Source organism: Melanotaenia boesemani, chromosome 9 (genome assembly GCF_017639745.1).
Source record: "Melanotaenia boesemani isolate fMelBoe1 chromosome 9, fMelBoe1.pri, whole genome shotgun sequence".
Classification (NCBI taxonomy): Eukaryota; Metazoa; Chordata; class Actinopteri; order Atheriniformes; family Melanotaeniidae; genus Melanotaenia; species Melanotaenia boesemani.
In genome coordinates, this window is record NC_055690.1 from 7,258,363 (window position 1) to 7,275,433 (window position 17,071).

A 17,071-nucleotide genomic window follows, 5' to 3' on the forward strand; every position below is an offset into this window, starting at 1 on the left:
CTACAGCCCAAACAGATGAGAGTTTAATGGTAGAAAGAGAATGAAAGCCAGCTGGATAAAACAAAGGGAGAGATACAGACAACTGCGCTAGAGAAAGGCAGCATTGCCAAGTCTGGCTGTTATAAGTGACTTTGGGCTTGTTTTCTGTGAAGTCTCTTGCAAATATTGTCAGTGGCAGGTCAGGAGTTTTTAGGTTTGTTTTCTTGAGTATAGTTGCTTATTTGGGCTTGTCCTGCTCCTGTTATGAAGCCCTCCTGATTCTCTCACAGCTGTCCACAATAAAGCAATAATCCATGGATGCAAAGGGAAACATGAACGCAGCAGTCCTTCTTTTTCATGAAGTAGTGGCAACAGCCTGTTTCTTTGGTTACCGCTGTGGTCCAAACGGGCACACCCCTACCCACATGCATGCTAGGGCTGGGAGATTGATCCAAATATCGATATTATCTATACCATCTCATCACGCTGGTATTGATTGATACCAGCGTGATGAGATCAATATTTTTCTTACAGGGTGTTTTGTGGACAAAAAGCCAAAGAATGTGAATGAGAGCCAACCAATAGTAGGTTTTACTTTTGTTTAGTTAATTTGCACCCTTGGCTTAATTTTTTCTCAAACAACTGTGTGGGATAAACGAGAATAACAGTTATTTTATTATTTTGTTACATAGTTTAGTTATTTGATATCGTTTACAAACAAAACAAAAGCTTAACTTGAAAATCTTTACTTCTGCTATTTAGTTTAATAAAAATGTTTTACTTGACAATAATCTTTATACTGTATGATGATGATAATAATAAATAATTAAAGGCAAAATCAGTAAATGATTGTGAACTTTCAAACAAAGGGGTTCGACATCTGTGTCAACAATACTTGACCTGCATTTACCTGGTTTTGGATCAATACCAAAATTTATAGTGTCACCCAGCACTAATACGCTTACAATTTCACTTGACAAAACAACAGTGACAATTCCCACTCAGCCCCACAAAAAAACACCTTTTTATCTGTGAGACTGATGGACATTGGTTTCACTGCCTCATAACAACATGAGGACACAGTTCTTGTTTTTAAGGTTTTAAAACAGGTCTTTTTGAGATGAGTCATGTGAGTCTTATTTTAATTTAAAAGTTTAAAAGTTTTAAAGTTTGAGCTATTCAATGTTTTATTGTGTTTATATAAATATATATATAAACGCAGTTAAAAAAAACATCACACTAAGTAATCATTGTGATCTCCCCGACCTTAGCGCGGAAAGTTTTTCTATAACTGGACCTTGTTAAATTTTAGTTGAGTACCCCTATGTTTTTGTTTGTTTGTTTGTTTGTTTGTTTAAGCATGGCATTTGTTATAAAACAGCTCCCCCACTGGTTGATTGGAGAACTGCTGCAGGAATTCTTCCAGTTCATCCAGAGAGAGCTTCTCCACCCAGTTGTCCTCTGTGTTCCTTGCTGTGGCAGCACCACTCTGAATGGGTCTGCCATTGTTGTCCACGCAGCAGTAGGCATTCCACAGGTAATCTGGGATGTTTATACGCTTCACATTGTTTTTAACAATCCAATTGTCTGCAGAGGGAATGGCTCCAACCAGCACATAGGCCTTGGAACATTTGTCACGGAAGAGATCTGTGAGCTGGGATTCATGGATCATCCAGGAGTTTTGATTCAGCTTGGGGTTTTGAGGAACCACATTGGTCAGAGTGAAAGTGGCATTACGGCTGGGGACTGCAAGAAAGAAAAACACAGTTCAGAATTCGAGGTGTGTGTGTGTATGTGTGTGTGTGCGTGTGTGTGTGTGTGTGTGTGTGTGTGTGTGTGTGTATGTGTGTGTGTGTGTGTGTGTGTGTGTGTGTGTGTAAAGAAAAAAGATAAAGCTACACTTTACAAAGAAAAGATTTGAAGTAAAAATGCCACTTTAATAAAGGTCCAGTAAAGAGCAATTTGATTTGCAGTTGACATCATTCACACAAATCATATGTGACAGTATCTATGTGCAATGTTGAAGAACTGAGAGTAATAAGTAAAAAAACAGCTGGGAACATCTGTAAAGCAGGATTAACCAGTTTTCAAACTGACTTTAATTTGACATTTGATTAAATTTGATTATGAAAGATGGATTATTTTACTTTAAAACCAGAGGACAGCTAACCGTATACCTGATGCTTTAGTCAATATTAACAAAGGTTCATAACTGTGGAAGAATGTTTCTAAATACGTTTAACTGTTTTCACATCTTTAGGAAAATGTTCATTTTATTAACCATTTGAATTGTTTAACTTGTGATCATATATTAATTTTATGATAAAAATGACATATTTGTCAAATACTTTGTTTTTTTTAAAGTATATAAAATTACAAATATTAATAAACTGTTGGCTAATTTTCTCTTCAGGATGAATCACATACATTCACCTTACTGTAGATTGAGATGTAAATCCCAATTAATCTTTGGCTGTACCCTCCTAAACTGCTTTAAGGTTGCTATAACAACAAACATTAAAGACTTCATGCACTCTTTTCTGCAGACCAAATGACATCTTCATGTTACATTAAGCTGCACAGATATTTTCATTCATTTAAAAATCATTTGAAAATAACCTATCTGAGCCATCGGATGACATTATTTCCCAAGATTAGTTTATGTTTGATTGGAAGTTGGTGGTTATGGTTGTTTACTTTCTTAATTAATATATATTAAGAAAAAACAACAAAGTAAAGTTCCTAAACATGGATGTGGTTAAGCAAAGTTACCCTCCAGTAGAAAGTGCAAAGGAAGGCCCTGTTTCATAGATCTGCAGTCCTATAGTGCCACCTACTGTCTCCCACCCAGAGAAACCCACTACCTGCATGGTGTCCATTAGGGTTGAGGTGACCACGGTCAAAACCAGAATTTGTGTAGTCTTCATTCAGAGCTTGCCTCTCTCCCAGGTAGATATCAGGGTTATCCTTCCCGAGCGAGTAGCCATCTTTCATCTCAGCTGGCCAGGACATATTCACCAGCTAAACCACATGGAAAACAAAAGGCTTAAAAGACGTTAGTAAATAATTAATTACAGTCCTGAATCAGAAACAGCTCATACATGCTCTCCATATGAGATTCAGTTCAACAATTTTGACAACAGATAATGTTCTGAGATGGTATACACCTGTACCTGAGGCTCAACAAACCACCTTTTCTCCCTGCCACCTCCATTGCTGGGCTGGAATTGATAAGCAGAGTAGACAGCAATGCGATGGTCGGTGTCATACAGCGTGGCAAAGTGGTACCTGATGGTGGAGAGATTATGAGCTATTATTATAGAATCAGAAGTAATCTGATGATGTAAAACATGTAAGACACAGTAAGATGCAACATTAGAGCAACGGTCAGATTTTTTTTTTAAAAAGAAAAAAAAAAGAAGAAGTTCCCATGATAGTTCCCATAAATGCTTTCAACTACCTGTTGACAAACCGCTGACAGAGGCGGGCCACACCAGGAGTGGTAGCCCCCCATGCAGGCACCTTCTCCTTATAAAAGAACATCGTGCATTCTGGGACATTCTGGAGCAAAAATCAAAACAAGAATTCCTATAAACCAACATCTTCTAAAACACTTAGATTTTTTTTTTTTTTTTGATGAGCTGTAACACGAACACAAACCTCAAATCGTTCCACAACATCTGCATGGACAAATAGAAGGAGTGGTAGAAAAGCACACAAAGCTACCACGTTTGGCATTCTGATCCTGGATTCTTAACTAAATTAAAAATATTATTAACTAAATGCTTAAGGAGGATCACCTCTTACTCTAAAGGCTTCTTCAGTTCTGACTAACTGGTGGGAGTTTCAAGATTAAAAGCAGCTGATGGAAAATTTGAGATCTGAAGTCACATGTGTGTCACTGACCCTCCCCGCCCATCCTGTGGGCTGTTTGGGTGGTTGAAACCTGTAAGGTGTTTACTCTCCTGACTAACGTGTCAGATGTAAGAGAGGGGGAGCGAGTCTAGAGTTTAAATAGCTGGGGATGCCTTAGGCCACCTCCTCTGTTTAATAATGGTACTCCAGTTTAGACTTCTTTCACTACTTTCTAAAATGATCTGTCTTTCCTGTCTATGATTTATACATTACAGTCCCTCCATTAAGGTGTAGTAAGGTGGTAGACAGCTGGGTCTAGACCCGAGGAACTGGCTTGCAAAGTGCTGTTGAAGTCTTTTTAGATATAAACAGTCAGAGCAGTCTTTACTGCACTGAACAGCATCTATGAGGCTACTCAGTTAAATCAATTAGCTGGTGCACATTTCTATGTATTACCCTTTTTTGCTCAAAATCAAAAATCCCAGAACCCTACATGTCTGTTTTGGCCCAGATAGGACAATGACACACTTCAGCTGGCCCTATGTCTTTGACCTCTACATCTGGCTCAGCATCTTAGTCCTCCCTGTGTAGTTCCTCATCAGAGTTCTCACCCTCTCCTGTCTTGCTCACTGGGCTTTCATCTTCTGAAAAATGTGAGTCTGAATCTCCTTTATGTTTCTGTTAAGAATTCTTTCTGCCTCTGTTAGAGAGCTGTCCACTAGAAAAATGTGAAATAAACACAAGAATAAAGTCCTGATGTGTACTACAGCATACATTGATAAATTAGTCATTTTCCCTATAAAACTAAATAAGTTTGGTACTGAAAACTTACTCAAATTACATTTTAGATGTTCATTTTTGAAAATTAAAACATTAAAAAGCATTTCAAATATAAATATCATGCTCAACTTTCTTTCTTCCATAAAATGTGTTTGTTGAGACGCTAGCCATTTTGGGAAGACAGAAAAAGGAAAGTTGGCAAGGCCACACCCCCACACATGTGATGTCATCTTAACACTATGGTTGCCCTCTCTAAGAGACATTAGGACTTAGCAGAGTGGCATGTATAGTGTGAGAGAGATGAGCAGAAAACAAATGTGTACTACAGTGCACAAAAATGCATTGCTGGGTCTCAGGAGGTTAAGCATGTCCCAGTTTTTGTCTTAGAATTTTGTATGAACAAGATTCATTTAAGCATCTCAGACACTTCTCCCACATATGGATGTTTTATGCTGGTTATTTCACTTTCAGCACTGACTGCACTCTATTTTTTATCTGAACTCCAGTTGTTTAGTGCATGACACCAGCGGGGGATGAAGCATTATTATGCAGCTGCATAAAGTGTGGTTGAGCTTAGTGGGTGTGTAGAAATGGAGCAAATGTAGACTAGTGTTATATGAAGGATATGTGGCAATAACTTGCATGTTGTGAAGACATCAGCATTTTTTTTTTTTTTTTTTTTGGGATTTTTTACTTCTGTTTGTCCACTATTTAGAGGCAAATGTTGGACTTTATAATCTTTTGCATTTACTTGATAACTTTGAATGATTATTGGAGAAATTAAGCAAATATTTTGGTTTTTCATAGGGAGAAAGTCATATGCAACCCACCCTTATTGTCCAGTAAGACAGCTTTTTACAAAATCATGTTTAGTTTGCACAACTTCCCCTTGTGACAAAGTTTTTCTGGAATCTTTCCACTACACAAATCTATATTTAGCCAATGATTCAATGAAAAGAGGATCATTATTTACAATAACTGTAAATCATACAGGAGGTTGCAGTATTGAGGTGACGGTAAAATGAGAAACCAATGATTCTTCCAGTGAATTAGAGTGCACTGACCCCAGTTCATTGTTTCTAATATACCAAGAAACCTCAACAATGTTCAGTGTGCTTTTTTGATCGAAGTATTCTGGTCCTGGAATTTTTACTGCATGTGATTCTGACAGATTCCCTCCCATCTTCCACAAGCTCTTAGGTAACACTAAGGTACCTGCTCATGTGTTGCTTTTCCCACGATTTCAGCACAAACTATGTAATCATGTGGCCTCACTTTTTTTAAAGGATACACCACAAATATTTGATTATCAGCCTGACCCAAGAAAAAAATGGGAAGAAAATTTCATTTTTCCTTCTAAAGTTTTTACTTGGCCCTTTAACACATCTTTTGTATATTTACCTGTCATTATTGAGTGGTGTACAATTTTTGTGGTTCAAAAAGTTTCCACCAGGTGGCAGAAGACAACTATCCAATTTTGAACAATGTCATGAGCAAAGTTTTTACCATAAAGTGATGCATAAGGTCTTAGAAACTGTGTGTATCCAATGTGATGCAAGCAGGATTTAAGGGTCAAATGTCAAATGTCAAATGATTAGAAATTGTGTCATTTTATTGTTTTTAAGGTCAAAGGTGAGGTGTTTGCGCTTTATAAAACAAAAAATAAAAATACCTTATTATTATTATTGTTTTAATTTTACCAGAAAATTCAAATGAATTTTTCTCCTAGATGCTTTAAATTAACACAGCTGTCCCAGCAGCTCTGATTTCCTTATATATATGTGGAGATCAGTTTTGCTAAGTTGTCTTGTCAACTTAACAAAAATGTACTTATTGGGACATCCAATTTGAAATATGTTGGTATTGTAGATATAACACAGACTGCACTCATGTATGCTGTGCTTATGTGGATTTTTTACACTGCAGACCTTAAAACTAACTTAAATTTGTATATTCCTGAGAGAATTAGTACTTTTAAAAGGCCAGATTCTGCTACTAAGCAGCATTTCAATAAGTTGAAACACCAGATGGTTCTTTACACAAAACATTTTCAAGCAAGAGACCAGGTTTCCTTGCAAGGTAAGCATTCCAGGTGTTTGCAGCACATAAGCAGATGGGTGCAGCCTGTTCAGGGAAACATCAGCATTCTCTAACTAGAATATAATACAACAATTCTGCTCACCTTTAACATTTTAATCAATTTATATATATATATATATATATATATATATATATATATATATATATATATATATACATACACGGTGACATTTAGATGATTATAATCAATTAAATAATAGGACTTCAAATCAGGTGTTTAAAGAGGTATCTCTTCTAAAGGACAGTGTGAGGTGATTCTGAATAACATGCTAAAGTTTTTTTAAGTACATAAAAACACACAGGGAAACAACTTGTTCTATGTCTTCTGAGTTAATAGATCTGACTTCACTTTGTATTATGAGGTGAGTTATTTCAGGTCAGAATTACATGTGGAAATGTACACGTATGTACATTCTAAATAATTTCTAGATCTGGAAAAGTTGCTCTAATCAGAATGTGAAATACTGGATTTTTCACATCCAGCTACCTGGAATTAAATGTTTGTTGGTTTTATAGATCCATTGTGATTTGGAATAATAACACAATGAATGTTTAAAAGTGTAAAATTGATCAAATATGTTCACAAAATAAAAAATAAAAAGTAAAGTTGAACAAAGTTCACATGTGACCTTTTGAACGGGCCACTCTTGAAAATGAAACCCTGTGTTTCAATTAAATTTACCTGCTTGAATAGAAGTGGAAAAAATATATGTATAAAAACTTCAAATACAATGTATAGATACATTTTTATGAAAATAGTAAATTATTCAATTATATATTATATTCAATTACATATATTTAATAAAAATGTATGTTTTATATTTAATATTTTTATACATGAAATATACATATAATAAGGATGTCAAATCATATAAATAAAAAATAACTATGTAACTAAATAAATAAAAAAAAATGTAACTGAGCAAAATTTTGTTGAACCTTCAGCAACTTTTCTCCAGACATTTAAAGTTCATATTGTTTTCTAAAACAACAGATTGATAATGTACTTGTCCATCTTCGTACTAAAATAAGGAGAAAAATGTGCAGTTTTCATTATTTGGCCCACTGGAAATCACATTGTTCTGAATGTAGAACCTGGACTGAAATATAAATTGACTTGGGTTTAGGGGATAATCTTTCTACAGGGAGTACAGTGTTGAAAAAGGTTGAGGGTCATTGCTCTACAGTCATCATACTGTACAAAAGCCTTGAGTTGCCCCTCATTACCTCCACCAAGGTGAAGGTCATGTATTTGGTGGTCTGTCTGTCTGTTAGCAACAAAACTCAAAAGGTTATAAACAGATTTTGCTTAAACTTTCAGGAAGTGTCGGAAATTAAATAAAGGAACGAGTAATTACATTTTGGGAGTGATGCAGATCAGCATCTGGGTCCAGGAATTTTTTAAGGGATTCTTTATTAATGGGAGCTAGAGATAACTTTGCCATTACAGCTTCAAACTCAAAAATAATGCCTACAATCACTGTAAAAGAAAAAAAAATATTATAAGATGACATCATGGTAGATGTTTAACACACTACCAGCTAATCCAGGTTGCATTTTCAGAAAATGGGAAAACATTTTTAAAATTGAATGTAGAGAAAACAAAAGAGCTCATTGTTGATTTAAGGAGGAAGAAAGAGGAGCCCTCATTAACTTTTATTAAGGGTCATGAAATAGAGGTGGTTGAATCCTACACATACCTTGGTGTTGTTCTGGACGATAAATTAAATTTTAAAAAGAACACAGAGGTGGTCTTTAAAAAGACTCAGACAAGACTCTTCTTTCTGAGAAATCTCAGATCTTTTAATGTAAGCAGAAACCTTCTTTCTGTGTTTTATCAGGGAATTTTAGCCAGTGTTACTTTCCATGCTGTGTTGTGTTGGGGAAGCAGCATTTGTGTAGGTGACAAAAACAGGATTAACAAGTTGATTAAAAAAGCTGGGGCTGTGATTGGCATCACCCCTGACTCTTTAGACCTCACACTGGCAACAAGAACTGGGTCCAAATTGAAAACAATTTTATTCCTTGAAAACCTTGAAAACCAAACATGATGTTTTTAATCGTCTCAAAAGCTCTTTTAGTGATCGTCTTGTTATGCCTCAGTGTTCTACTGAACGCTTCAGAAGGTTTTTTGTTCCTGTAGCTGTCAGATTTTTTTTATGTTTTTAGTATATTTACATGTTTAAAGGTCTATTTCATGTTTTCCGTCATTGTCTATGTATGAGATGTGTGGCGGCAAAGAAATTTTCCCTTTAGGTGATGAATAAACTTATCTTATATTAATTTCTTCAGTAACTTTAAGACTATTATAGGTGCTTCATCTTGATGTCTAAGGGTCAAGGAATCTAAATAAGATGGGGCATCTATCCTGATGATGGAAACAGGGATTCTAGCTTGAAGTATGCATGAGCGTTGGCATGGGGTGGGCTGTTGGGCCATTCGGGGTTTGTTTCAGGTGAGTGACCCTATGGCTTGGCAGGAGTCTGAGCTCTCTGAGTGCTTCTAGTTCCTATATTTTTACAAGCAACCAGACTTTCTTGTAATCTTTTAAAGTGTTTTTGAGCAATTTTTCATCAAACCATCTGAATGTCTCAGTTTTTCTTTAGACTCTGGCTGCTTTTGAACTCTTTCAGTTCAGATGTGTAGTATTATATATTTTTTCACAAGACGCTGTAAGTTGAAAGTAAAGGAAACAGGGAGAAAAGAGCTTATTTATGCCAAATGACACAAGAAAATCAGTGACAACAGATCTGATGGGGGAATGGATCCTCTCCAAAGCCTCAACATCAGTGTAAGATCGTCTTGACAGAGAATTAACAAAACATTAAGAAAAACAAAGAATCCTGGAGACTGAAATCTGTGTGACCATAAAAAAAAATTACAAAAAAAACATTAATAAGAGGATTCAGGCTTTGAAAAATAATGGCGGCCATACAAAATATGAACTTTCAGGCCAGTCAAAATTCACACAGTACTGTATATTACAACACCTAAACTATAAAAGCTTGACAGCATACAGAGGATAAAGAAATTATCCATCTTACAGCTCACTCTATGAGTAATGCAAAAATCTTACCCTTCAAAATGAAAGGAAGCACAATATGCAAACTATAACATACAGACTCATACCTGCTGAAGACCCACTGCAGTGAAACACAGCCCTCTGCTGGAAACAGTTTTATCTCATTGTGGATGTTTCTGGGCTGCAGCCTTTCAGATGAGGGTGTGTAAACATCAGCCATTGACATACAGTAGTTGTGAGGACTGGAAAAGAGGGCAATCAGTTCAGTGACACACACACTGTCAGCAGAAAGTGGACTCTCTAATAAAATCTCTCTGCAGGGCCTGTGTGAGGATGTGGACATGTTTATGTGTTTTAAAAGTCACCGCCATGAAACAAGCTGCAGTAAATGATATTTTATTGAAAGAAGTATCATTCAGCAACGGAGACGTTTTGTAATCCTGCATTCACCAACAATAATAGTCAATAATTTGTAAAAGCGCCATAGATTTTGAAAACTTAATTTTATTCAGTGAGAATCCAAATTGTGACAAATAAATTTAGAACCTCCATGTGATGTACTGTATAATTTGATATCCTATTCCTCCTCCACTAATACCGTGCTCTAATGGTAACGGATGCTGTGGGGCTGCTGCCCTCTGCCCCTTTATGTCAAAAACCAACAACAATTTTCAGCAAGTATTAAAGTCCGTAAAAGCCCCTTAAGGTGAGTATATAACTAAAAAACTGATAAAAACATTTAAACAAAGCCACAGATGCAGATAAATGCTGAAGAAAACACAGGAAGCCTCACTGATAACAAAGAGATGGGCTTGTTTAACCACTTTCTATCTCACAAACATTACACAGTACTTCACATCATATCTACTTTATGATTATGGGAAATAAATAAATGCTCAGCACTGTGTGTTAATTTATTTCCCACAATTAAAAGTAATTAACAGCTCATACTGTTTGGCTCTATGTAATTTCAAAAGTAAATGTTATAGGCATAGATGACATTTAAACTATTCACTCAGATGATGATCGGTTAGTAATGAAGATCTGAAGTGTTGATAGCCTATCTATAGCTGTTAAAGTATAAATCCTACTTGTACTTGCATGATTGATTGCTGGTCTGCAAATAAAGCAGGAATGTGCTTTTTATTCTCTTGTATTCGTTGGATCAACACAGATGTTGCCTAAGTCTGCCTCTAGGTTGCACTAGTGAGTCGTGTTTTCACACCCAACCTTAGAATTAATTTACTGTCTGAACAGCAGATTATTCCGGTGCTCATTCACCTGGAAGACATTCTGCAGACTGATGATCCAGTCTCTGATTGGCTGCAATATTAACACCCAATGCAAGTAAATTACAGATTTGTCTCAATAGATGGCTTCAAAGTCAGAAAACAGCTTCAAAGTGAGGTTTGAGGCAAATAATTATTAAAGATGACACTCTGAGTGACAAGAGAAGGCAGTAAACTGCTGCTTTGCAGGATTTTAATAATGACTTTTATGTTTTAGATTTGAACCAGAGGTAAATTTTAGTGGACTGCATTTTTTTTTATGTGACTGGAGTTTTGTTTTGAGTCAGAGGGAGTTAGGTTCCCCTGACGCAGATAATCCTTGACTCAAAAGCATCGTCAGACAGCGCTGGCAAATGAAAGGAAACTGAGTGTTGATCAACAGGAAAACTGTGTGTGTGTGTGTGTGTGTGTGTGTGTGCATGCGTTTTGCACTTTTAAAGATGCTAAATGTAATGAGCTTTAACCTTTAGAGGCTTATGAGTTGGGGTAATCAGATGCACTGATTGGCCACCTGGCTGTTCAAATTCTGGCATAAACTTTATGAGAAATGCTGACATTAACATTGATGGCATGTTTTACGCCGTCTGTTTAGAAAAGGAGAAAATGGACAATGTTTCGTTTTGTTTTTTACAAGGAAAATCATCCCAAATGAAACATAATCAAAGCTATAAAAATGATGAAGAATATACTTTCATCAAATAAAACACAGTAGACTCAGAGACTGAAACAAGTCTAAATAATGGAATATTTGACAGCTACATGCTGGGGTTTGGAAAAATGTTCACAGAGAAGAACAAAAACTGAAGAAGCCCCAAAAAAGCTTGTTTAATCATGTTTTGTGGTTTGTTTGTTTGTTTGTTTGTTTGTTTGTTTGTTTGTTTGTTTGTTTTTGTTTTTTTACTGACCAACATTCAAACTTTAATTCAATTATTTAGAAAGGCAAATCTTTGCATTTGTTCATGGTTTTCAATAAGATCAGGGGACCCAACATGAAGCACAAGAAAAGTCAACACAGTCACACAGCAGAAAAACAGTGAGTTTCAAATCAGTTATTTCTATTAAACAAAATGCAGTAGAAAACAATCCCACCTCTAAGAGCATTGGTGTCTGGGCAAACTGGATCACATCTGCTTATTTGCCTCTCCTTTTTAATCTTAATCTTATTAAAGAAAAAGTTTAAAAAAAAATCTATAATTCAATGGCAGCTATGCAAATTTGATCTGCTAAGGAGGCATGATATTGGAAATAATCACATTAACTGATTCAAATCAAGACTCATTTCAGTGCTTTCATTCAGTATTTTTCATTTAATATTGCTGACTTATTGTGCCTTTAAAATTATTTTCACAAATAATGTAACTCCAGGTCATTCAGATCCAGTGCAGCATAAGAAATTTTGCTCAATGAAGATGTAAAGCCAGGGTTAATTGTTAATAATAATCACCATTTATTCAAGTCTTCTCAAGAATCCATCTGACTTATTAAAGTTAATCGTCTTGGCTCTTCTATCAGTCTCAAACAGAAACGATTGTGATGAATGAGTCAAAATATTGAGGAAGTTCCTGCACAGATGAAAAGGTGAGACTGCATCTTTCTACACGCTTACCTCTCTGCCTACTCCAAGGACAGATGGCCAGACACACACCTCTGCCCAGACACAAGAAGTAAAAAGAGGAATTCAATCACTTACCGTCATTACCCCTCCACCCCCCCAAACCCTATTTCCAACATATTCTCCCCTCTCCTGCTTTTCCTCCCTTTATCATTTTCTCTCATTTTTTCATCTTTTTAAGTCACTTCATTTCAGATGCATTCATACATTTCCAATATCTTTATGTATGAGTCTGTCACCCTCCCTCCTCTTCCTCACCTCCCCTTGGTGCCTCCCTTCCTTGCTCCTCATTTTTTTTTTATCTCTTTCTCTGTCTTTTTTTTTTATCTTCCTGTCTTTCCTTGCTCCACACCTCCCTCCTTCTTTCCTTCATTCCTCCTTCCCCCCTTTCCCATCCCATTACTGTAATCCATCACTCTTCTATCAGCCACCATGCAAACAGGCCTCCTGGTTACCATAGCAACCACCTCCGGCCTGGCAGTGCGCAGCCCCTCTCCGATTGGCTGGCAGGACCTAGGCACTCACAGTCTGTCTGGGAGATGTGGTAATTGGCTGGGAAGCCACACACACACACACACACACACACACACACACACACACACACACACACACATGTACACACACTACAGTAGTCACATCCTGAAATATAAAATACTCACACTTGCACACAAATACTCACACATTTAAACAGTCTTACTTATTCTGGGCCTAAATAAATATATATACACATATTCTATTGGGTGTTTGAAGACACATACACACACCATAAACATCCTCAGAGATATGAAAGGGAGACTGGGGTCAGAGTAATGAAGCTCATAAGAAGATGAGGGCTCTAAGCTGTGTGTGTGTGTGTGTGTTTATGTGTGTGTGTACACAAGGAGATTTTGTGTGAAAGTGCATGTTAGAATTTGTGTGTGGCACACAGGCGTTTTTGTGTGGGTTTCTGTATGCACAGGATGGCTGGGGTTGGGGGTGGTGTGCAAGCTTTTGGATAAGGTTGGAATCCTGCCAAACCATGGATGAAGGAATTGGGTTTTTTTTTTTTTTTTGGAGAATACTGTTAAAAATATCTATATTCACCCCCAGGAACTGAGTGTGCACTAGAATTTTGTGTTCTGTCTCCTGAAAGGAAGCAAGGAAGAAAAAAAAAGGAACTGTTGATGGGCTTGACTTCACCCTGCTGCTGCTGCACAGCCTGGTTTGGCCGACACACCAGCTATGATGAATGTCTCATCTCCAGGAATATATCCCAAATAAAAACTGTACCTGCCCTGAATACCAAAGTGTATTCACTTCTGCAGTGTTGCTTGAAAACAACTGTGGACAACGGGACTCCTTTGTCCCCCCTTTTCTAAGTTTTGCAGGCCAGCTTGGCAAACAATACTGCTCTTTTATCATTTCTTTATTTGCAACCAGATTAATCATTTTCAGATGCTCGACGAGGTTCAAATAAATTGGAGTGTGCTGCCGAAAAGAACACGGATGAGTCTATTTAGTATCTTTTTATCTAAGAAGTGCTTCATTTAAATTGATGATTGGTTATTCTGGTTAAAAGCTGACTTTGAACACATCACTCTGCCTGACTGCAATCTGCACAGTGAAAAGAGGTGAAAGGAAGAATGGTTAGTTTTAGCCTCAGCTCCCAGCCGGCAAGTGTAACTGTATGTGAAAGAAGAACTGTGTGCTCTCCACCTAAAAAACCCCCTGCAAACCATTTAAGCTGCCCTAGTTGGCAACAATACAGATAAGCAGACTAGACCGAGACAGAAAGCTGTCCAAAAACACACAAATGTTCAGAAATTTTTACTGCAGGAATGAGAGTAGGTACTGCACGAAAACAAACACACACACGACAACACAGGTAGAGCTCGTTTTTCAATCTCATCTTTTTAATGGAAAAAAATGAGTCAAGGGAGGAGAGAAAAACTGGGTAAATTGAGAAAGCCGAATGAATTCACAGAGAATGACTGACAGCGGTGATGGCGCCAATGCGGTCGCAGTCCACATTTCAAAGCATTCCCAGGTACCAGGCAGAGAAAGAGGAAGAAAAAGGGGGGTAAAAAAATGTCCAGGAAGATTTCATCCTCCTCTCAAGGTAAAAAATACAAATTAAAAACTCATTTTCATCCAGTGTTGTTCACAACAATCACATTGAAAAACTTTAAAGATTAAAAATAAAAAGTGCACCCGCCCATTTAACACACACACACACACGCACACACACACACACACACACACACACACACACACACACACACTTACAATTAGTTTCATATTTTTAAAGAAAAAAAGAAAAAAAAGGTGCAAGCAAGATCACAGAACAGCAATTTACAGTTGAGGCCGACATTGGCCCAAAGTCTCGACCCTCTCATGGAGCCACCCAAACTGCCTAAGATCAGGGCAGTTAATGGAGTAAACATGAGGCCTGAAGGTTCCTGGTGGCTTAGTTGACTCCAGACCCACATTCCCATATCATGACCCTCACCTTGGTTTGTCCATTTGCACAAAGGGAAGGTTCAAATTTCTTTAGATAACCACAACCCCTCCAAAACCCCAACATGGCTTCCCCAAAGAGTACAATCAAAATCAGCTAGACTCCACCATGTTTCTCCTATCAAGTGCCAGGAAAGCTCTCGATATAAAGGCTTTTCAGTCACAACAGACATCTTCTTCACCCACCATTCAAAACACAAATATTTCCATTATTTTCGGTCTAAGAATCATCATAAAAATCATCTTCAAGTCTAGGTGTTAGTTCTGATTGGTTGAAGGACATAAACTAATTTTGGATTGGATACTAGTGATTTGTGGTGAGCAAACATACCACAGATTAGCCATATGTGAGTTCTGTACACTCATGTACATTTTTACGGTAATCTGTAGTCAACATTACAGTCCTCTACAGTGCTGTGCCACTGATGAAGAATCATTAGCTAATTTGCTTTGCTTTGCTTTACTCTGACCCAGTGGTTATACACTCACACATACACACACATACAATTACACACAAAGGCATAAACACTTGAGGAGCAAATGCAGCCACACTCTGCAATATGCACAAAGTGAATAAATAAATAAATAAAATTAAAATCCACAAATTATGAAAACAAACAAGGAAACAAACAGGAAATGAAAATAAGTTAAGGATCTTTTCTTGTCATTATTTAGAAAACCATTACCGACCATATCAAAATATAAAATCAGAAACATTTTAAGTGCCATTCATGCAACAGTGGCGTTACGCTGGGTTAAGGGGGGAGCACAGTATTTGTACCAAATGCCCTTCTGTATCAGATGGCAAACACAACTACAGTTTAGGTAGATCCTCCCAAGCCAAGTGATCTCACAAGTTTCCTTTTAGAGACACGATGCAGCATTAAAATGAGACATTCACTCAAACCTAAGTCAACTAATTCAGAGCCTTTTCATATTTGATTTGTACAGAAGAATGAAAAACTGCATTTAAAATGCCGATTTGTTTCTCTCAGTTCAGTCTCATATTTACAGCTACTGTCTCCAAACGAGCAGATCAATGAATGGAAGCCGTCTCTGCTTGACAGACTGACAAATTAGAGATGTCAAATGCATCCTCTTAACTCAGCACTTGCACTCCAGCTATTGAGCCTGTCTGTTGAAGTGGCCTTGAGAAGTCCAGTCAGACTGGTTGAGGATAATGAAATGGATCTGAGAGTTGAAAATATGCTTAAAAATAAAGAAAACATATTTTCTGTGCAAGTTCCCAAAATCACATGCTGGCTGGCATACAAAGTCTGCCTCAAGATTATCTGTCCACTCACGTGCAAGTGCAGAACATCTCTTACCTATTGGCCTCATAATGGCCTCATAATTTGCAGGACATGAAGAAAATTGTGTAAAATCTATTTAACTTGTCACTTAAATTTTAATCTATGCAGCCCACAAAGACAAAATGCTTCCAAACCTTATGGTCATGTGAACCTGAGAATGTGTGAACATGAAACCGTTAATGACGTTGTCGTAGCAATATCGACGCAGAAATTGCCGACGTTTTGGTCGATTGTGTGGGTACTCACACAGGAAGTACCTGCTTTAGTGGCTTTATTGACCAGTTGTTACTGTATTGCTTAAGATTTTGTTGAGCATTAACAATGATGAAGAGCACGAGATTTTAAAGACAACATTCATATTCCAACTTTTGGGTTTTTAACTTCATTGCTAAAGTTTGGGACAAAACATCTTTTACTGTGAATAGTTAAGCAAGCAGAGAGTAATGACAAATAAAGGATAAAATGTTCTGTTAATGATGGTAAGCTAAATTAGTTCAGCATTTTGTTTTTGATTAATAACTTTTTAAAAAGGTGTTGCTCACAGTGACCTTTAGGATCATCTGCGGAGCCCCCCAGGGGTCAGTTTTTGGACCTCTTCTATTAAACTTGTATATGCTCTCTTGGG

General features: G+C 37.1%; 1 protein-coding gene and 1 long non-coding RNA gene across 2 annotated transcripts; one reads left to right on the forward strand and one right to left on the reverse strand.

Moving 5' to 3' along the window:
• Positions 1-883: 883 nt before the first annotated feature.
• Positions 884-3,829, reverse strand: si:dkey-243k1.3 (endonuclease domain-containing 1 protein-like). Its single transcript, XM_041993830.1, has 5 exons — positions 3,640-3,829; positions 3,440-3,540; positions 3,153-3,267; positions 2,844-3,000; positions 884-1,725 (listed from the first exon to the last, which is right to left on the reverse strand). Exons 1-5 carry the CDS (start codon positions 3,715-3,717, stop codon positions 1,334-1,336), a joined length of 843 nt encoding a protein of 280 aa, XP_041849764.1. The 5' UTR covers positions 3,718-3,829; the 3' UTR covers positions 884-1,333.
• Positions 3,830-4,895: 1,066 nt separating this feature from the next.
• On the forward strand, positions 4,896-12,590 carry LOC121646526. Its single transcript, XR_006011653.1, has 4 exons — positions 4,896-4,973; positions 5,237-5,241; positions 10,057-10,063; positions 12,581-12,590. It is a non-coding gene; the product is annotated as an uncharacterized LOC121646526 (long non-coding RNA).
• The last annotated feature ends 4,481 nt before the right edge of the window (positions 12,591-17,071 follow it).

Excerpts from the sequence above, each read along its gene's own strand:
- si:dkey-243k1.3 (XM_041993830.1), bottom strand. The coding sequence starts at position 3,717 with ATGCCAAACGTGGTAGCTTTGTGTGCTTTTCTACCACTCCTTCTATTT. Across the intron at positions 3,541-3,639 it reads ATGTTGTGGAACGATTTGAG|AATGTCCCAGAATGCACGAT; the intron begins GTTTGTGTTCGT and ends TTTTTGCTCCAG. Across the intron at positions 1,726-2,843 it reads CCCTAATGGACACCATGCAG|TCCCCAGCCGTAATGCCACT; the intron begins GTAGTGGGTTTC and ends TCTTTCTTGCAG.